Below are 21,873 nucleotides of genomic sequence, written 5' to 3'. Positions count from 1 at the left end.
TGAAGACTTTTAGATGCGCCTTATAGTGCGGAAAATACGGTACTTCCTTGACACCGATTGTTAATACAAAAATATGCCCAGACCCCAGATTGTTTGTTTCTGTTTCAGAGAATAGCATAAGGAATGAATGTGTATGGCATAAATAGCGAACTGCAGATAGGCAGAGCTTCACCATACTGTTCACCATACCGTCTTGTATTGTATTTGTTTTCGTCGCAAAGTCCTTCAAGAGGAGATATTTCCAGCTGACCCAGCTGACCGACAACTCCTACATCATGAACTTCTACAAAGACGAGAAGATCTCTAAGGAACCCAAAGGCTGCATATTCCTCGACTCATGTACCGGTGTGGTGCAGGTATGCTCCAAATCTTACTAATTGATGATATTATGTGATGTGATGTGTACGTTAAACTTTTCTTGACAATAATATGTTATATGTAACCTCCCTAGTCTAAACATGACATTCGGATTAATATTATTTGTGAAATATGAGTTATGCAGCAAAATCCAGCGGTTTTTATCTATCTCCGGAGGCGGCCATTTTACAACTTGCTGTCTACTGAAGATGACATCACAGTTGCTCAGGGCTCAGGCAACGACCAATCACAGCAAGTGTCAAAATGGCCGCCTTCTGATATGGAAAACATAAAAAACAAAAAAAAAACTTCTGGATTTTGCTGCTTAACACACATTCCACTAACAAAATATGAACTAGAATACCGTATTATTTAAATATGAGTTATTTTTTTGGGTTGACCTCCCCTTTCATGATATTGGAATGGTCCACATAGAATAACCGCTTGAGGAAGCACGCCTTTGAGTTGAAGATGAACGAGGTCACATACTTCGTGCTGGCCGCGGAGAGTGAGCAGGACATGGAGGAGTGGATCAGCACCTTGACGCGCATCTTGCAGATCACGCCGCACGACGGGCCGGCTCCCGACCGCAAGAGTCTGGATCTCTCCGACCATCGCCAAGGTGAGGATTGTCAACGCTGATGTCATCAACTCCCATGAGTCAACCCGTAAATTACATTTTGAGCGTACATCGTTATTTTCAGCGGGAAAGAAATGCTGCACGGCCGTAACGATTACATTGCAGTAGACATTTGACTGTTTTATAGTCCATGAATGCCACATTCAGAGTCATATTTAATCCTGAATTTGATATATGCATCACTTTTTCTGCTTAGTGTGCTGCTGGAGCTGTTATGCAGAATTAAAATGGTTCATGATGCTGTTTGTTATTCCTCCAGATGTGTTTGACATGTCACTGAGCGATGGTTGCTTACAGGAGAACGAAGATACTACGGAAAACGGCATCAACCCCGAGCTAGCTAAGGTTGATACTTTTTTTTTCACCCCTAAAATCACCTCTTTTTGTTTGTATTATGTCCTAAAATCATTTTGAAGGAGCTAAAATGTATTGTACTGTAGTATATGATTAGAAATTTGACTTGATATTTATGGAGGAATTCTGCAATGAAAACGAAAATGATTTCAATCAATTATTAGGAAATATGAGGTTACAAGAATCCAAATCATTTCATAATTCTTCTTGCTAAAGTAATCTAATAATGTAGAAATAATTACTACACAAACATGAATGCTACCTTCTGTTCTATCGCTTAAAGGTTTGAATTAATTAAAACATTTGTTCAGATGAAAATGCAACTTGAAGTCTGTATAGTATTGCATTATTTTCTGCTTAATGCTACAGCTTTATTTCCATTACATTATGACTTTTTTCTTGTAAAAATATAACTTTATTTGCGCAACATTACTATCTTTTTTTTTTTTCTCCCAGAACTAGGGATGTTCAATACCACTTTTTTTCAGACCGATACCGATACTCAGACCCTCAGTACTCACCGATTCCGATACCAACTGCTGATACCAGTAGTACATTTTGACAAATAAAAAAAAGTCACTAAAAGATATTTTTAAACAAATATATTTCCTTTAATTTTGACCAAAAAAAAAAAAAACAGCACAGTCACTCTTCTTAGCTAGTCTTAACGCTCACAAAAATGCTCTTTTAGTTTAAGATTTACAATTTTAAAGTATTTCCAAACCGGTGAGGTTTTGGTGAAAAACTGCTGCAAGCTAGCGCCAGTTACAGGCAAGGAGGACCTACTTAACGTCTTCTCCCTCTGCCATCGGTCGCTTGTACTCGTCTGCGTCACGAGTACTCGAGTACTTGAAAAAAGGTTGGTATCGGCCCAATACCGATACCTGGTATCGGTACTCGCCCATCCCTACCCAGAACTATGACTTTATCCCATTAACAGTCATTGTTATAAAATGGCACTTTATTAGTGCTATATCTTCTTACATAAATGAATTTTAATTTACATAGCTTTACACGTTTTGGGTAATGCTGACTTTATTGCCAATATAGATATTTATTTTCAAACGTTATTTTCCAATCATTATTATTTTTTTTCTGACAATGTTATCTCTTCTTTGAGTAAAGTGTGGCCCTAATATTCTTTTGAAGACTTCCAACAATTTGAAGATAGATTCAAGGGTTTAGTCATTGCATATATATATCAATTTTACAATTTTAATGCAGTACTGTTTGTATAAAAAGATTCTGCAGAGTTCAGCTTGGTCTAAATATTTGCTAATTGTGATCCCCACTGATACTTTTAGCTGTGGTCAAACAAGACAGCTGAGTAATGTTTATAATTTTGGTGTTTATGCTACAATGGTTGCATGGATTTCCTCACAACCTTAAGTGAACAATCCAATAACAAGGACAGGAAATGAAGTCATGCAAACATGACAACTAACAGCACTAGAAATCCACAAATGATTGCTTGTATCTCAACTAATTGCTACGTCGGTGAAATTATCAGAATTGTTTTTATTTTCAAGGGAAGCAATCTGCAATCTAATGCTCACGGTGCAGATTTTAGACGTGCCTGCCTATTTCGAGCACGCACAAGCCATGTGGTTTATGGTTTTCTGTCATATAATTATCCTATCTTGTCTGCTTTTGTGCAGTATATCTCAGAGACGGATGACGGAATTCGCTGCGCCCGGAGGGAGGAGAGGTTGAATCTCTTCTCGCTTGACCCTGACACACCTGTATGTATCACTGCACCTGTGCTATACATATGTTGCCATTACTAACTCATTCACTCCCAGCCATTTTCACAGAAGCAGTCCCGTTCGCTCCCGGCTGTTTTACTGGATTTCACAGAACATTGTATTCTATTGCTATAAAAGCATGGAACCTATCAAAAGAAAGATTAAGTCTCTTTTGCAGCAATTAGCATTAGAAGAGAGCTAAGTTTCATCAGTTTTTCGCAAATCTATTTAAAATTGTAAGTAATTGAGCTTTTTTTTCTACATGGCCTCGTTGATCTCCTTTGCTCTACTGCCACCTGCTGGCCGTTTGTGTAATAACTACCATTTCTGCAACCGTTCTTTGCAGTTGAGAGGCTGCATTAAAGCCTTCTGTATGCTCTAGCCTCCCCCCCCCCAAAAAAAAAACAACAAAAAAAACGTCTTTGGGACACTTAGAGCATTTAATAAAAAAACGTATTTATACGTTATTGGGAGTAAATGAGTTAAGAACTTCCATGAGTTGCATGTGTAAGGCTCACCGGTACTTATTTACCACATGAGATGCACCTACACAAAAAGTTGTCTGGGAATTATCATGCTCAGTTAAACAAAACAACGGATTTTAGGTGTACCTAATATAACGGCCAGTAAACAATCCGCAATCTGTCAACCGCAGGTCCTGAGGAGCCCACGAGTGGAGCATTCATCGAGTGAAAACTCCGCAGTGCGTCCATTTGAGGAAAAATTAGGCAGAAGGTTCATGGTGACGTGTCGATCGCTGAACTTCATGCTGCAGGGCTGCATCAGTGAGAATGAAACGGGACCTGTCACAAATGTGAGGAACTTTTTCTTCATTTTTATTAATAAAGTGAATGTAATGACACTTTTTTTCTTATTACATGTTGTATGATCCACCAGATCGAGCCCTTCTTCGTGTCGTTATCACTGTTGGACATTCGAGATGGCAGGAAAGTTTCTGCTGACTTCCACGTGGACCTCAACCACGAGGCAGTGCGTCAGATGCTCGGAGGAAGTGCTTGTGGAGCTCAGGAGAACGGCGTGTGCCCTCCCGGGGAGAAGAAGTCCGGAGAAAGTCATCCGAGCCTGGAACTTGAACACTGGCTGTGCTTTCCCAAACAGGTATCAACCAGAATATGGCTCATTCATAAACAGTCATTAATCATTTGTCATTGTAGGCCATATTCTCTGTGACCAACCCTCACACGGATATCGTGATGGTGGCCAGAGTGGAGAAGGTGCTGATGGGAAATATTGCTTGCGGGACCGAGCCATACATCAAAAACACAGACTCCAGCAAGGTAAGAAAGTGTTTGGGGTTTATTTGTCCACATTTTGGCATCAATATTGTCATATTTTTATGAAACAGTTTTATTTTATTTTATTTTGTTTTGTTTTGTTTTGTTTTGTTTTGTTTTGTTTTGTTTTGTTTTGTTTTATTTTATTTTATTTTATTTTATTTTATTTTATTTTATTTTATTTTATTTTATTTTATTTTGTTTTGTTTTGTTTTGTTTTGTTTTGTTTTGTTTTGTTTTGTTTTGTTTTGTTTTGTTTTGTTTTGTTTTGTTTTGTTTTGTTTTGTTTTGTTTTGTTTTGTTTTATTTTGTTTTATTTTATTTTATTTTATTTTATTTTATTTTATTTTATTTTATTTTATTTTATTTTATTTTATTTTATTTTATTTTATTTTATTTTATTTTATTTTATTTTATTTTATTTTGTTTTGTTTTGTTTTGTTTTGTTTTGTTTTGTTTTGTTTTGTTTTGTTTTGTTTTGTTTTGTTTTGTTTTGTTTTGTTTTGTTTTGTTTTGTTTTGTTTTGTTTTGTTTTGTTTTGTTTTTGTTTTTGTTTTTGTTTTTGTTTTTGTTTTTGTTTTTGTTTTTGTTTTTGTTTTTGTTTTTGTTTTGTTTTGTTTTGTTTTGTTTTGTTTTGTTTTGTTTTGTTTTGTTTTGTTTTGTTTTGTTTTGTTTTGTTTTGTTTTGTTTTGTTTTGTTTTGTTTTGTTTTGTTTTGTTTTGTTTTGTTTTGTTTTGTTTTGTTTTGTTTTGTTTTGTTTTGTTTTGTTTTGTTTTGTTTTGTTTTGTTTTGTTTTGTTTTGTTTTGTTTTGTTTTGTTTTGTTTTGTTTTGTTTTGTTTTGTTTTGTTTTGTTTTGTTTTGTTTTGTTTTGTTTTGTTTTGTTTTGTTTTGTTTTGTTTTGTTTTGTTTTGTTTTGTTTTGTTTTGTTTTGTTTTGTTTTGTTTTGTTTTGTTTTGTTTTGTTTTGTTTTGTTTTGTTTTGTTTTGTTTTGTTTTGTTTTGTTTTGTTTTGTTTTGTTTTGTTTTGTTTTGTTTTGTTTTGTTTTGTTTTGTTTTGTTTTGTTTTGTTTTGTTTTGTTTTGTTTTGTTTTGTTTTGTTTTGTTTTGTTTTGTTTTGTTTTGTTTTGTTTTGTTTTGTTTTGTTTTGTTTTGTTTTGTTTTGTTTTGTTTTGTTTTGTTTTGTTTTGTTTTGTTTTGTTTTGTTTTGTTTTGTTTTGTTTTGTTTTGTTTTGTTTTGTTTTGTTTTGTTTTGTTTTGTTTTGTTTTGTTTTGTTTTGTTTTGTTTTGTTTTGTTTTGTTTTGTTTTGTTTTGTTTTGTTTTGTTTTGTTTTGTTTTGTTTTGTTTTGTTTTGTTTTGTTTTGTTTTGTTTTGTTTTGTTTTGTTTTGTTTTGTGCAGTCGTAGTTCCATGCATATTTTTCCCATAAAAGGCTTGTTCTAACATCATCCTTTGTTCTGGCCATAACTCACTGCCAGCTGGGATTTCCCATTTATAAGGACTGTAAAAGGCTGAATACCAGACATACAACCTACAAGCACAAATTCAAATTTTTAATGAAGCACTTTGAATGGGAGGAAATAGTCCTATGACAGTTCCTTTTTTATGGTAAGACTTGCGTGTGGCTGTGGGATTTTAGAAGAAAACTTCTGAGAGCAAGGCTGCCGGCCACCATTTTCATTGTACTAGTTCATCCCAGTGATTTTTGACGGGGTAAAGGTCTTCTGCATCTAATTCATCCAAGCATGCCTTATTATGGTGGTGCTTGCCTTGAGCACTGGGACATTCTTTTTTCAAAACTGGAAGCACAGAAGATGTCTTAGACATAATGAAAAGAACCAAGCCTTGATTGGTTATTTAATTGATTTACATTGGCTTTCCAATACTCTGGTCCACATCATCAGCTCTACCTTGTTAATATTTCTATGATCATGTTTGCAGATTGTCCAGAAGATTTTAAAATCCAACAAGCAGTTCTGCTGTAAACTAGGAAAGTACCGAATGCCGTTTGCTTGGTCCATCAGGTCAGTACCAGATATAAAAACTCATAAAATATTTCATGTACCAAGGCAACTCAATGTGCTTCACGCTAGCAAAGACACAACACCTAAAAGCATTTTACAAACACACCAGCTAATGATATTCAGAAGCGAAAAAAAATAAAATAAAATGTGATAAAAATTAAGGAATGTTAATCTGCTGGTGCCGAACCGAAGTATGTCGGGTTCACTGTACTTTTATTACTACAGCTTACCATGTCAATTATTTGTGAAACTCTTCTTTGTGTATTACATGTGCATGTTTTGTAATATACTGCCCCCTGGTGGCCAAAGTGTGCACACCAGAAAGCACACAAAGTTAATAAGCACTGGAGCGTAAAATCATGATGCACAAACTGTTTAAACCTTTAGCTGTAAAAACCTGTAGCATATTAATTTATGAAAAAAACAACATTGATTTGAGAGGCATGTTGTTTACATTATAAGCACGCAACTAGTTAAAATTGTTAAGGCACCACTGTCCGTGGTAACTACCGTATTTTCTGCACTATAAGGCACACCTCGTTATAAGGCGCACCTTAAATGAATGACAAATTTTAAAACTTTTTCCATGTATAAGGCGCTACAGTAGAAGCTGGGGTTACGTTATGCATCCATTAGATGGTGCTGCGCTAAAGGGAATGTCAACAAAACAGTCAGATAGGTCAGTCAAACTTTATTAATAGATTACAAACCAGCTTTCTGACAACTCCATTCACTCCCAAAATGAATAAACAGCTGTTTTATTATTTTCTCTGAGGTAAAGTATTAGTATTAGCTAGCGATCCAAGATGGCGGGATCTTTGCGCATGCACGTCACCGATCATGCAGGGTCACCGATAGCGTCTTGACAGCGAGACCTGTTGCGGCTCAATATTGATCCATATATAAGGCGCACTGGATTATAATGCGCACGGTCAGATTTTTGAAAAAATTGAAGGCTCTTAGGTGCGCCTTATAGTGCGGAAAATACGGTATTTATTACATAACTTTATCACCGGCCTATGTAAACCAGGTCACTTTTCAAGGACAACCAGGGGGCACTCGACCGAGAGTCTCGTTTCTCGCCACTCTTCAAACAAGAGAGCAACAAGATTTCCACAGAAGACCTGATTAAGCTTGTGTCCGAGTACAGAAGGTAACACTCAAGCATCATCACAGTCAGTCTTCTCCAAAACAATTTAAGTTCCTACAACATTTTCATCCAATCAGGGCTGAGAAGACAAGCAAGCTGCAGACCATTCCCGGGACTTTGGACATCACAGTGGACTACGTTCCACTGGAGCTTCCAAGTATGCTTGATTACTTGCGATCATTTTCCTCTCTTTTGTAGCACCCTTACTTCATGTGTCGTATTTGTGCTTCTAGACTGTGTGACGTCCTCTTACGTCCCCGTCAAGCCTTTTGAGGATCTCAGCAAGCAGCAGCCCACGGTCGAGGTGGAGGAGTTCATCCAGGACACCACCAAGTTCACTCAGCCATACCGCGTCTACAGGAACCACATCTACGTTTACCCCAAGCATCTCAAATACGACAGCCAGAAGAGCTTCGCCAAGGTAAAACACTTGTCATCATGCTAACCATTTGTCTGCTCTCAATTCTTTGAGTTCCCGTCACATTCTGACGAGGGAAATGTTCTTACTTTTACAAAAAAAACAACTGTGGGTTTTACTGATTAAACGATTAATACTGACTACCATTCCAGATTTCCCAAGCTGATATGACTACAAAAATAATTAATTGATTAGCAAAATTAGTTACAAGTAGAGCTGCACGATATTGCAAAAACATGCGATATGCGATATACTTGCTGAACATAGCGTTATCGATATTATTGCGATATTTAACATGTACCGAAAGAAATTACATTTTTATTACCTAATGAAAGAAAAACATTTTTCATGTGGCAAAATAAGCCAGCTTAATGTAATCTTAGTTAGTTAATTGAATTATGTCTTGATATTTTTCAACTATTGAATGGCGATGCACATTTTAGTTAGCATCTGACTGGTCAAATTCATATAAAAAGCATAAAATTCCATATAAAACTTATTGCATGCCTTTGCGATATGCATATTGCAAGGGTCAATATCGCGATATTGATATTTTTTCGATATATTGTGCAGCCCTAGTTACAAGTTATTTTAATAATCAAATAGTGGCCAAGTACTCGATTACTTATGCACCTCTGCTATTTTACAATTTTGTCACTGTTATTCAATGTCATAAAATACACCCACAAAGTTACTTGTGGACCAATTCTCTGTTTTTTGGGGAACACCAGTGGGCCGCAGACCACATTTTGTAAAATAATATTTTTAATAAAGAGAAGTTTCTGACTGTCGGTTTGGTTCAAACTAGGGGTGTCAAAATGAGTGTTAATTTTGAGTAAATTTAATTTAAGTTAGTTAGTTTTTAAAAATGTGCAGAATTTCAGAACATTAGAATGCTCTTAATATGAAAAGAAAAATGCACTGAGCTGTCACCGTCTTACAAATGCAATTATGCCATCTAATGGCAGAAATAAGCCCTCAACACAAATCAATATCACACTCGTTTGTTTTTGTTTTTTTTAACATATTTTAAATTTGTATTCAATTTTAGAAATTATTATGAAATTACTGTATCAATGACTAAAAGATGTAGCCATGTTTCTATTAGTTTAACATTTTTTTTCCACTTTTGTGATGACAAGAATATGAGAACTTAAAAATAAAAATAATTCCATTGTACATTTGATTGTATATTTAGATTGATTTGTTTTTACAGTACATTATATTCAACATTTCGAACACATAAAATTTGCGATTAATCGTGAGTTAACTATTGAAGCTATGCGATTAATAATGATTACAAATTTTACACCCTTAGTTCACACAATATGTTGCCAGCTGGAACATATGAAAAGCTGCATTATACACTGGAAGGCTTTCACCTATTTTGTTTAGTTATATCCAGGTGGTGACTCGTCTTCTTGCCAAGCAGTTTATTAGCCCATTATTGAACGTTATGTGTTCTTTTTTTGTACACAGGCTCGTAATCTCGCCGTCTATGTGGAATTCCGCAGCTCAGATGAAGAACCTGCCAAACCTTTAAAGGTAACACGGTCTCCTAAATAATTACACATTTTCTAAAAGGGAACTTGAACGCTGTTTTATTCATGTCCAGTGCATTTATGGCAAGCCGGGGGGTCCGTTGTTCACCTCGGCAGCCTGTTCCACTGTCCTGCATCACTCGCAAAACCCTGACTTCTACGATGAGGTGGGCCGATTGCATGGAAAGCGATCACGCTTTCAAGCAAGAACACATAACATGTTTATTTTATGCCAACGCAGGTGAAGATCGAGCTCCCTACCCAACTTCACGAAAAGCACCATTTGCTTTTCTCATTTTACCACGTCACGTGTGACATCAACGCTAAGACCAACGCTAAGAGGAAAGAAGCGCTGGAGACCCCCGGTGAGCTTCATTTGCATGTCAACAATCAAGTGTACAGTGTTGTTATGTTACTATAATGCATCCTGTGTTGTGTTTATGCCTCTTTAGTGGGCTACTCATGGCTGCCTCTCCTCAAAGAAGGTCGTCTGTCATCTCAGGAGTTCAACGTCTCTGTCTCCAGTAACCTGCCTCCTGGTTACCTGGCCATCAAAGAAGCCAACAACACCAAGGTAAGAAGCTGTTAAAAGATGAATGGACATTTGAATATTGTCTCTCACGTATTCATGCATCCCCATTTAGTATTGGAAACCTTTGAATTTAGATGATCCCCTTATGTCTTCTTTGTTTACTTTCTTGACAGAATGGAGATGATGTAAAATGGGTGGATGGGGCCAAGGCCATCTTTAAAGTGTCAACTAATGTGGTGTCAACTGTGTACACTCAGGTAATATTTTTGAGTTGGAAATATACAGTGCAAGTTTATAGATGCTTAAAATGGAATGAGTCCAGCTTTTAACTGCTGCTCTCCTGCTGGCGCCAGGACCCCCACCTGAACCGCTTCTTCCAGCAGTGCCAGAAAAGAGAGCTGGATCTCTCGCTACCTCCTACCTCCCACTTCCTCAACTGCCTGAAGGTTGGAGAAAAAAAAAATGCTTTCAATCCCCATTTATTGAGAAAAAAAAAAAAGGTGGCCAAACTGTTCCGCATCTAATCAGTGAATCTTTACAGTGTGTCAAACTTCATTTTTCTTTCCTCTGCTGAGCGGTTTATGAGCTTTATTTATTTTCATTCTCCCTTGCTCTTGTCTACCTCCCCCTCCTCCACATTTTCCACCCTCTTCCAGGGTCTCCTCAGTATGGAGAGAATCCCAGTGATCATCAGATTCCTACCGGTGCTTTTCAACCAGCTCTTCAAGGTCCTGACTCAAAATGACAATGATGAGGTCACTACTGCCACCACCAGGTAAACATTGCCACTGCGGGCTTTCTGACAGCGGCATTCACAGTTGATATTTTTAGCATCTTACTAATGAGTAAAAAAGTTGTGCCTGATATAGCAAATCGCACAATGCACACAATATATATGTATGTGCTCATGTATGTACAAAAATACATTTTTGGAAATGTATCATATTGTGATTAGATTAATTGTATATTAGGGCTTTATTTTATCATTTACTTTTTTTGCGTAATCAATGGATAAGGGTTTATAACTTACACTAATATATGTGCATTTAAGAAAAGTGTGTGTTTTTATTATTCATTGTTTTCTTCATTTGCTTTCTTTTCTATTCTAATGCTATATTATTGACTATAATAACTTATTATAGTACATTATCATATGTTTTAGGGTGCAGGACTAGTTCTTGTACTTACTGCTTAGAACATGTAAATTCTGACTTTACTAATAATTATTTTCCTTTTTAACTTTTATTTTCTTTCTTTCACTTTTATTTTATATTTTGTATTGCATTTATATGTTCAATAAAGTAAAATAAATCAAAAATAGACCGCTGAGTGAATAGGAGCACAGAACAAATATTAAGTCTATTTCTTTGTCATTGCTGTAATGTCTTTTTTTTTTTTTTTACCCGTTTGAGCTTTTTCTTTTTTTTCCTTTTTTTTCTTTTTTTTTTAATACAATAATGTTAGTTTTTATACAGTATCGTGAGATTTTCTCATATCTCCAACTTCCCCACAATATTATAATTATTGTAGTTAGAGGTTCATATCATGATATTGTGACATTTGAATATTGTTATTTCCCTAGCATTGAACACAAATATTTGTGATTGTAAATGTCTAATAGGTGTAGCATCTACACTTGTTGGTCCTGACCATATTCCAGAATTATCTGACAGGGAATTATCGTGAAAATTTTGACCTGATTATTGGTATGTGCATACCCAGCTTTAGATGGAGAATGAAAAATTTCTGATCATCGACCAGATGTGCAAAGTTGACGGACAAAATTGTTCAGTTTCCTTTTTTTCTGTTTCACATCCCCTTGTTGCTAGGCAGAATTGATTCGGTGCAATCATTTGTGCTCCATATGCTGAATAAGTTTTGCTTCTCATGATTTTGCAATTGAATCAGTGGTCTGTATGCAATATAAAATACCATCTGTTGAGGCATTTTTTTTTTCTCCCCCAGAGTGCTGGTCCACATTGTTTCCAAGTGCCATGACGAAAACCTTGATCACTATCTGCACTCATATATCAAGGTATGCTTCACACTCGACTGTAGGATGCATTTAATGATCCTTGGGAGCAGGTGTGCCTCACGTGGCGATCACTTGATGATTGTGAGAGCTTTTGTCTTCGGCAAAGCTGCGGAACGACTTCGTAGACAATTTGATTTGCAGAAGGGGGAAAAAACACACACAGAAAAGGGGACTTTATGTGTTTGCATGGGTAGATATTTGTGTGCAGGGGCTGTGGCAGCCAAGCGCCGAGAGAAGTATGCAAACACGCATGCAGAGAAAGCGAAGGAGGAAGAAGAGAAGCTAATTGAGTGGGATTCAATGAGAAACACAAGGCCTGCTTGTTTTGAGGTGGTGGTGGGGAAAAAAATCAGAAAGAGAATTAGAGAGGAACCACAAGGGCTGTTTCATGTTGGCCGCAATGTCGTAAAAATGCTGCGGAACTTGGAAGAGCTTGTGGCAGAGACAAATGGCGGGAGGGCTCGCGGCACTAAATGGAAGTGTAGTTGCCGTGGCAACGCATTGGCACGATATTCGCTTCTCTGCGTGTGTCCTCTAGAAAGGATGGAGAGGGGTGTCATTCACTGTAGCATGAATGGAGTGAGCTGCTATTCATGGCGGAATGCTACACTGTTGTCAAATCACCTTACTAAATGACTTAAATGAGCTCACGTGTTTGATTTTTGTGCCTGAAATGTCTAATGTTCATCATTAACTCATTCACTCCCAGCCATTTTCACTGAAGGAACCCCCTTCGCTCCTGGCTGTTTTACTGGATTTTGACTGATTTTGCAAGGCCCACGGAATATTGTGGTCTAAGCTATAAAACAAGGAACCTCCCCAAAAAAAAGATTGGAGTCTCTTCTTTTATCAAGAAAAAATATATATATATATTTGTATCTGTTTCCGTTTTGCAGCAATTAGCATTAGAATATAGCTAAGTTTCATCATTATTCACAAATCTGCTTAGAATTGTGAGGAAACAGCTTGTTTTCATCATTACCCTGGTTGATCCATTATACTCTGCTGCCACCTGCTGGCCGTTTCTGTCGTTACTAACATTTTTCACCCATTCTCTGCAGTTGAGAGGCTGCATCAAAGGCTTCTGTATACTCTAGCATAAAAAAGAAAAAAAGAAAAAAAAACACATAATAACATATAAATACGTCTTTGGGAAACTTAATACATTTAAAATAGAACGTATTCATACGTTTTGGGGAGCAAACAGGTTAATTGTGTCTGTGTTTGTCTTCATCGTGTAGTATGTGTTCAAGTCAGAGGCCCACGGCTTCAGGACAGTGCATGAGGAGTTGGCTAAAGGCATGACCTTTGACCTGCAGAGCAACGAGCAAACAGCAGTTAAAAATGTCTTGAAGGTTCGTCTCTCATAGCTTGATCAAGTGTTTCATTGCACAATTTTTCGAAATCAAACTAAATGTATGGTTGGACTGCAATGATGACATCTCTTTTCAGTTTTCCTGGTTCTTCTTTGAGCTCATTATCAAGTCCATGGCCCAACATTTGGTTGACGGAGACAAAGTAAAGGTAAGCCGACGAACTGATGCAGTCACACATACCGCGATGGACGACTCGGTGATATTCCGTCTCTTCACGCCAGCTCCCCAGGCCGCAGCGTTTCCCCTCATCCTACCAGAGCCGCGTGGAGACTCTGGTGGAAAAGGTGTCGGAACACATTTTCTGGAAGTACAAAGACCTGGCGGAGGAGTCGCGCAGTGCCAACTCAGCTGTGGCAGCTTTTGTCAAGGTGGGATTTTACTTGATTCATACGTCTGGAGCCAACCCAGCTGACTGACTTTGGGCAAAAGGCGGCGTACACGTCACCAGTCAATGGCAAAGTTTTCACTTAGTGTCTGTTTGAATGGTTGTCTGTCTCTTTATATTGTTGTTTTTAAGGTCATTATAGTTGATGAATAGTAAAGAAATAATTAGAACTGAAAAACCATTTTCATTAACACACTAAAATAAGAGCGAACTGAAACTACATTTTACATGTATAAAACTAGCTAAGAGTACAATTATAGCAAAAAATTTCATTTTTATGACCTTTTAATTAATTTTGTATATGAGCTTGCGTGGTTTATTTTAAATGTGTTTATTTGTGGTATTACTGTACAACCGTACAGAAGAAACAAGGTCGAACATTGACAAGGTTGACAAGTAGTTTGCATTACTGTATTACACAATACTGTTTTTCTTGCACTCCACTAATACTCCATATATTAAAAAAAAATCTAAAACTAATACTAAAACTGTAAAAATAAATTAAATCAAATAATTCTCTTCACTAATAAAACTAACATAATTGCTAAAAAAAAAAATAAAACTAACATTTTTAAAAAAAGAAGTCAAAACAAAATAAAAATGTATAATAAAAAATCCATAACTATTCAAATTCTGTCCATGATAAGAAGTACAGATACATTAGATATACTTGCATGTAGAGCTGGAAATATGAGTATTTTTTATACTGATTTGTAATTAAATAATTGATATTGTATCAATTTTCTCTTTTTGAGCTTGATATTGATTCGTAAAACCATGAATCGATTATTTTAATATCTCTTTTTACCATAAATGGATAAGAAAATAGAATTTTAAAAGCCATTTTTTGTATCTTACTGTTTTCTTGACATTTTTGTTCACATTTTGTTCACATGAATTTAAAGGTATTTTATTACATTTATGAACATCCTGATTTATTGCACTTTGGGACCATTCAGAATCTTTACCTACAATTATTAAATTAAAATTATGGAAATATTTTCATCTCAACCTTGCTGATGTCAATGTTTGTGTAACACTTATGTGATTATGACACAAATCATTTAACCATTTACTGCCTCAACAAAACCGATGCCCAGCCCTACTGCTTTGATATTAAATATCATTCAATATTGTGTGTGTTCTACTTTATGATTTGCGTCAACGACTACATTGCGTCGTGTCCCTGCAGCGTTGCTTCACTCTGATGGACCGAGGTTTCACCTTCAAATTAATCAGCAACTACATCAACATGATCACTGCGACTGACAGCAAGGTGAGACTCACTGACGGAGAATCATGAAAGAAAAACCACAGCAACGTTCTCTTTTGTGCTACGAGCGTAATCTTGATGTTTTCCAGGTGCTGTGCGAGCTGAAGTTTGAGTTTCTGAGAGAGGTGTGTAACCACGAGCACTACATCCCCCTCAGCCTTCCCTTGCCCTCCGCTCGCATCACAGGTAATGGACGGAGCCATTTTCCATTTGTGTTAATAGTCACGCCCTCGCTGTCATTTGTCTGTGATGGTAACAAGCCTGTCACCACTTTCTGGTTTGTTCATGTTTGTGTTCATGTCAGACCATGCATCCCCAGAGCCACAAAGCACTCATGGTAAATATGTGCACTCGTGTGTGTGTGTGTGTGTCCACAACATTTAAAAAAAAAACATCAGGGAATCATTGTTTATTTACTCGAATAACATACTTGTTTTATAACGGAGTTCTTTATTTGTATGTTGCTATATTGCAGCCTCAGTGCCAGAGTACAACCTGACCGGAGAGTTCTGCAGGAAGCACTTTCTCACGGGCCTGTTATTACGAGAACTTGGACTGGCCTTGCAGGACGAGCAGGACCTCAGGCACCTGGCTTTGGCCACCCTCAAGACTCTCATGGCCAAACACTCCCTGGATGCTCGCTACGCCACCAAGGTAGGCAAGACATGTCTCGTCATATTGTGCGGATAATACATTACATAGGGGGGGAAAAATATTTGGCTTGTTCTTAATCTTTTAACTAGTGTTGTTCCGATACCGTTTTTTGGCTCCCGATACCTAGCTTTGCAGTATCGGCCGATACCATACCGATGCTTAACTCATTCACTGCCATTGACGGAAAAAGACGTCAAATGATGCATTTTTTTTTTTGCTGGTCTGGCAATGAATGTGTAAAAAAAAATAAAAAAAAAATAAAAAAATCAAAGTGGCCCTTGCAGCTTTCTATTTTTCTGTATGTGGCCCTCAGAGGAAAAAGTTTGAACACCCCTGCTGTACATTAAATCAAAAATTAATTGCTTCATTGATTTTTACCATGTTTAACTGACGGAAAAAAAGATGTCAAATGATGCATTTTTTGCAGGTCTGGCAATGAATGTGTTAAGGTTTTTTTTTCCTCAACATGAAAAAGCTGTCCTGCCATTGGTTCAGAGCATTCAAGGGCCAATAGGATATCTTAGATCGGCATGCAGTGAGCATGTCACATACCAGTGGATGTCGTGCACCAGCAAGACACAAGATGCTGCATCCAAAATCCTATATTAGCGTTGGAATTAATGGTATCGGCATGTTACTTGTGAGTAGTCACCGATACCGATACCACTGTTTTAATGCAGTATCGGCACCTCTGCCGATACCAGTATCGGTATCGGAACAACACTACTTTTAACGCAAGCTCCTAACCTTGTCGGGACAGTTCTTCTGATCCACAATTACTGCAGTATAGAAAGTAAGGTCCATCACGTCTGAATGATGAGCAAGACACGGAGCCCTGACCTCAACACCATCAAATGGTTTTGAGAAGAACCAAAACTGAGATTGTAAGCCAGGCTTTCTCTCTGGTGCAACATTAGAGTGACTTTTGACCACATAAATGCCATTCTGATCATGCCACTCCCACACACTTCCCGGACTCGCATCTCCATATCAGTAATGTGCTAGTAATGCTTTTGCCAAATGCTTTTGTCCATATTGTTTATGTCCCAATAGATTTTTTGAAAGTATGAAAGTAGGAAATATTCCACTTGGCTCTTAGAAGTTTTAAACTGTATTTTGTAAAGATTTGCTGTGGCTAGAATCAAATCTGCACCATCTGCTTGAAAGGCAGCAGCATGCCATTAAATTCACCTAAATATAATGTTGCAATTGTTTTCTTTATCTCTGTCAAATTAAGCTACATCGATTGCTCTTGAATTTGTGATTTCTCAATTGTCTGGATGGACTGCAGTGAAGTACTGAGCGAGACACATCATTTGGACTAAATGGACTAAATCAATTGAAATGCAATACATGGGACATCTGTTGCAGTTCCAAAGTTTTAGTACCGTGGAGTAGACAATTGCTCTGCTGTTTCTGATTATGGGCTTCCAAAAATCATAGCAATATAACTATTAACAATCATCTTTTTGGAATAAACTGGAGAGTAGTGTGCAAAACCTTTAGGCCACGACTAACCACTAACTTTTACGGGCATTTTTTTTTGTTTGTTTGTTTGCAGTAGTCAATATGACTTGTAAAACATGAATTATTTTTTTTTTTACAATGTGAGTCAACATTTATTAACTCATTCACTCAGCCATTTCCACAGAATCAAACCCACCTCACTCTGTTTTGTTGGATTTTGACTGAATAAAAATATATTGAATATTGTGCTCTATTGCTATAAAAACATAGAACCTACCAAAAGAAATAAAAGTACATTTCTATCTGTTTCTGTTTTGCAACAATTAGCATTATAATGTAGCTAAGTTTAATAATTATTCACAAATCTATTTAGAATTGTGAGTAATTGAGTTTTTTTTCCAACATGGCCCTGTTGATCTCGTTTGCTCTGCTGCCACCTGCTGGCCGTTTGTGTAATAACTACATTTCTTCAACCGTTCTTTGCAGTTGAGAGGCTGCATCAAAGCCTTCTTTCTGCACGGTCTAGCATTAAAACAACAACACCAAAAAAAAAAACACATACCTCTTTAGGACACTTAAAACATTTAAAATAGAACGTATTTATACGTTTTTGGGAGCAAATGAGTTTAAAGGGATACTTGACTGATTGAGCCAATTTTTTGCACGACAAAAGTTAATATTTTGTCCAGAATGAATTTGATTACTTAATTATTGTTCATGTACATTTAATACCTTTTAAAAACTACTTTTCCATTTGCTGTCAGCTGACGATGATAATCATGGCTCAGTTTGCTGACCAAACCCAGAAAACAGGTGAGACAGGATTGGTTCTTACCTACTTCCTCAGCATGTCATCTTGATGTCATCTTCAGGTGACAGAAAGTGGGAAAAAATAGTTTTTAAAGGTATTAATTGTACATGAAAAATGATGAAATTATCAAATTTCCTGCTGAAAATGGCTCAATGAGTCAAGTATCCCTTTAAATCATCCTTGAAGGATGTCTGTCTAGTTTTTATGGTCTGAACGGATGCAATGGTGGGCTTTTGACTTTTGTACAGTACTGTATGTGTTTGTGTTCTTATTATCATTGTTTCCAGGAGAAGCAGGCAAGAATCGCCTCACTTTACCTGCCTCTGTATGGTCTGATCCTGGACAACATGCCTCGCTTCTTCCTCAGGGACCTTTTCCCCATTTACTTGACCGCGAGTGATCAGGTAAAGTACACTAGGGAAAATGAATAGCAAGCTGTGAGCCGGTTCACTTACATTTACCTTTATGCTGACTCGCAGGGCTCTCGAGATGACCTCAGCGTCGGGGGAGGCGTGGCCGGAGGGACGCTCCCTGTCACTCGCCACGGCAACTCGGTGGATGCCTCCTTCTCTAAAGAGGTGCTCAACTCCATTACAGGTAGCGTGTGTCCATCGACATTTTCTTGGAAGAAATAAAAATGTGTGATTGAGAGCTCACTGACGCCCCCTCGTCTTCGCTCCGCTAGCTTTCTCGTCTTTGGCAGTTGCTACGGGCAACCAGGCCGACTCTCGGGGCTCCCTGATCAGTGTGGACTCCAACCCCAGCAATAGTGACAGGAACAGTGAGAAGATGGATGGATGTGAGAAGGTGAGAAATGCTTTCAGTGAGGGTTCAGTTTGGATGTTTGATTTTATTAAACTAAAAAAAAAAAAAAAAAAAACGTCCTAAATTAATGCTTTTCATTTGCTAATCAGTCAACTGGTCAGCAATTTTGTTGTCAAAATGGCAACCATGGCATTTTGGCAGGAGATTGCATCGAGTGCGTTTTATTGAAGCATTAATGGGGAAAAGCCAACCTGCTTAATGTGCCCTCCCGTTTATCAGCATGATGCAGTGCGGTTCTACACCATTGCAAACTGCAACCGCAATAATAAACATTGTGTTAAATCGATACCTCTTGGAGAATTAACGCCATTCACAGTTTTTTTTTTTTTAAATGTTCTTTTCCTTGATTTCCACCTTTTATCCCAACTTCATTATACAGTGTTCCCTAGATGTTTCAAAAATTGTTTTCATTTGCTACATTCGATTTAATAAGGTGTTTTTTTTTAAGTGGAAGTCAACCTTAAACATTTCTTGACATTAATGTGCTCTCTTACAGACTGCTATTTTTGCCTATTCAAAACAAAAATTACAATTTTTTTTTTTCCAGTTCGCTCGGCCCCAGTCACTCATCGGCTACGGGTCCCGTTGTGACAAGCTGGACCAGGCTGAGACGCGCAGCCTCCTCATGTGCTTCCTGCACATCATGAAAACCATTTCTGAAGGTAAGAAGGAAAGTCCACGTGCCGAGTATTCATCAAACATTTCAGTCTACACATGTAGATATGCCAAACTTTTTGGGATTCATTGTGATATTTAGACTTTACTCTCAATGAGTTTTGGAGCCGCAGAGAAAATAAAATCTTGTCTTAAATACCGTATTTTTCGGATTATACGTCGCTCCGGATTATAAATTGAACCAGCCAAAAAATGCATAATTAAGAAGGAAAAAACATATATAAGTCGCACTGGAGTATAAGTCGCATTTTGGGGGGAAATTTATTTGGTAAAATCCAACACCAAAAACATACGTCATCGTGAAAGGCAATTTAAAATAAAAATAAAAGAGAGAACAACAGGCTGAATAAGCGTACGGTATACTAACATTACATGATTGACATGCCTGGTAATGTCAGTAACGACGTAACATCTTAAGAGTTTGTAGCGAGCAGTGACGGGAGTCGGAGGCGGAGTGTTGAAGCACGGAGCCAAAGGCTGGCGTTTTATTGACATCAGCTTCTGAGGTCTTAACAGCAACTCCCCACTCAGCTAGAAGCTAACAGGCTAACTCCCCTTTTCCACATAACAAAACCTTCCCACCCGGAACTCTCCCTTCGTCCCAACGTTCCGTGGGTGAATTATGTTCCCATCACTACAAGTTATTCATATAACTCTAGCATAAAGAACATGCTAACACGTTTACCAAACTATCAGTTTCACTCCAAATCACCAAATCCAATGAAATCTTCATCCTCTGTGTCACTTTTAAACAACTCCCCCAACTCAGGAGGTAGACGCTCTTCTACCGGCAATGTTGAACTTATCAACACAGGCCTAGAGCGCCCTCTTGCGGTTTAGTGTGAAAATAACATGTGAAATGATATAATAATGTGTTAATTTCACACATAAGTCGCACCCCCGGCCAAACTATGAAAATAACTGCGACTTATACTCATTTCAATTGACTATGTTTATATACGTTTATGATTATAATCGCATAGCCATGTTTCTCTTCATTTCCTTGTTTTTTTTGCAGATGTGCTGGTTTCCTACTGGCACCGGGCCATCCACCAGGAGATCTCGGACTTCTTTAAAATATTAGAGTAAGGGAGCGCTTCTCTTTCTTAGAGAAAATGTAACAAGGCCACAGAGGCTGCTGAGGAATGCTGTAAATTAACTTGTATTCAGTTTTGAAGCAATATATCGTAATTGTGTTGTGTTTTTGTGTTTTTCCCTTTATTTAGACTCTGTCTACAGCACTTCAGGTTCATGGGCAAACGCCACATCGCCAGGTACGCGTCCTTTTTAACTGGAACAACCCTGCACACATCGCCTTATTAAGTCAACATATACATGAGCATGCGTTATTCATGACGCGTGTACAAACACAGGTGAAGCAGGAACACTAACGTATGCGTGTGCACACTCGAGACAAGAGATGAAAACGGGGTGGGGCATCTCGCTGTTGTGTGTGTGTGTATGAAGCACAGCTGAGTATTGTAGTGTCGTATTTGGCAAGCACAAAGCGGTGGTTGTTTTCCCGACGACTGGAACCGAGCCACTGGCGGCCCTCGCTCCAGCTTCTGGTTCCGCCCCGGCTGATTAAAGATGCCATGCGGGCTGAGGGAACACGCGGCTTATAGCGCGCAAGAGCATTAAGAGAGTAAAGATAGCTGGAAGCCGAGCTGCCTCTCAGATGTAGCGCAGCCTGTCTGGGAGGCTGCGAGCTACTTAACATTCGTCTGTGATAGCGGGCCAAGGGGGATACACGCCCTGCGTCTGCCTCGCTCCTGGCCTCGTTTGATGCTCGGCTGACTCGACGCAGGCGCTCATTGAAGTCTTCCTGGGATGAATTACGCTGGCAGGGTTTCCAGCCAAACTATCTGTCAACAATTCAGTTATTAATTTGACCAATGTTGAATTGCTGTTTTGTTTTGTTTCGTTTTGTTTTTTTGTTTTTTTACACATGCATAATACAGGCATGCATCACTGTAATAATATTTTATCCATGTTCCACCTGCTTGCATTGTGAGCGACTTCGATGGATTGTCTTTGCATCAATTGAGCATGTCGCCATTTGCATATGTGATACATGCATGCTGTATTCACACTCACCTGGCCACAACCTTTTGTACACCTGCACTGTGTTGCAAAAGTTGTGCCTTTGAAAAAGGATACAAATGATATTTTTTTTTTTTTTATTTTATTTTTTTTTTTTTGACTTTCTCAGAAACGTATTGATTTAAGAATATACTTATTATTGTGGCTGCAGTTTGTATCCATGGAGGAATTTCTAATATTTTGACCTACCTAAAAAAAAAAAAAAAAAAAATATTA

At 37.7% G+C, this 21,873-nt stretch overlaps 1 protein-coding gene and 1 long non-coding RNA gene across 4 annotated transcripts in view; one reads left to right on the top strand and one right to left on the bottom strand.

Annotated features, from left to right (window-relative positions):
- Window positions 1-21,873, top strand: part of dock10 (dedicator of cytokinesis 10) — a 48,845-nt gene that overhangs the window by 12,198 nt on the left and 14,774 nt on the right. For all 3 annotated transcript variants that reach the window (XM_077540773.1, XM_077540772.1, XM_077540771.1), the window contains exons 7-38: window positions 222-356; window positions 793-979; window positions 1,257-1,342; window positions 3,010-3,093; window positions 3,752-3,910; window positions 3,994-4,215; window positions 4,272-4,394; window positions 6,330-6,412; window positions 7,443-7,565; window positions 7,640-7,719; window positions 7,796-7,983; window positions 9,460-9,525; window positions 9,596-9,688; window positions 9,763-9,886; window positions 9,974-10,095; window positions 10,227-10,310; window positions 10,407-10,499; window positions 10,710-10,828; window positions 12,019-12,088; window positions 13,330-13,443; window positions 13,541-13,612; window positions 13,686-13,832; window positions 15,042-15,125; window positions 15,212-15,308; window positions 15,427-15,459; window positions 15,598-15,776; window positions 18,342-18,458; window positions 18,534-18,651; window positions 18,740-18,861; window positions 19,427-19,541; window positions 20,573-20,639; window positions 20,781-20,828. In XM_077540773.1, coding sequence (XP_077396899.1) covers window positions 222-356; window positions 793-979; window positions 1,257-1,342; window positions 3,010-3,093; window positions 3,752-3,910; window positions 3,994-4,215; window positions 4,272-4,394; window positions 6,330-6,412; window positions 7,443-7,565; window positions 7,640-7,719; window positions 7,796-7,983; window positions 9,460-9,525; window positions 9,596-9,688; window positions 9,763-9,886; window positions 9,974-10,095; window positions 10,227-10,310; window positions 10,407-10,499; window positions 10,710-10,828; window positions 12,019-12,088; window positions 13,330-13,443; window positions 13,541-13,612; window positions 13,686-13,832; window positions 15,042-15,125; window positions 15,212-15,308; window positions 15,427-15,459; window positions 15,598-15,776; window positions 18,342-18,458; window positions 18,534-18,651; window positions 18,740-18,861; window positions 19,427-19,541; window positions 20,573-20,639; window positions 20,781-20,828 — 3,554 coding nt within the window. The remainder of the gene's footprint in view (window positions 1-221; window positions 357-792; window positions 980-1,256; window positions 1,343-3,009; window positions 3,094-3,751; window positions 3,911-3,993; window positions 4,216-4,271; window positions 4,395-6,329; window positions 6,413-7,442; window positions 7,566-7,639; window positions 7,720-7,795; window positions 7,984-9,459; window positions 9,526-9,595; window positions 9,689-9,762; window positions 9,887-9,973; window positions 10,096-10,226; window positions 10,311-10,406; window positions 10,500-10,709; window positions 10,829-12,018; window positions 12,089-13,329; window positions 13,444-13,540; window positions 13,613-13,685; window positions 13,833-15,041; window positions 15,126-15,211; window positions 15,309-15,426; window positions 15,460-15,597; window positions 15,777-18,341; window positions 18,459-18,533; window positions 18,652-18,739; window positions 18,862-19,426; window positions 19,542-20,572; window positions 20,640-20,780; window positions 20,829-21,873) is intronic.
- LOC144033051 (uncharacterized) lies at window positions 9,840-13,305 on the bottom strand. The gene is made up of 3 exons (XR_013287860.1): window positions 13,278-13,305; window positions 13,071-13,181; window positions 9,840-10,065 (listed from the first exon to the last, which is right to left on the bottom strand). It is a non-coding gene; the product is annotated as an uncharacterized LOC144033051 (long non-coding RNA).

This window comes from Festucalex cinctus, chromosome 13, assembly GCF_051991245.1.
Source record: "Festucalex cinctus isolate MCC-2025b chromosome 13, RoL_Fcin_1.0, whole genome shotgun sequence".
NCBI lineage: Eukaryota > Metazoa > Chordata > Actinopteri > Syngnathiformes > Syngnathidae > Festucalex > Festucalex cinctus.
Note: the sequence above shows the minus strand (reverse complement) of the source record. Positions and strands in the feature narration are given on the sequence as shown.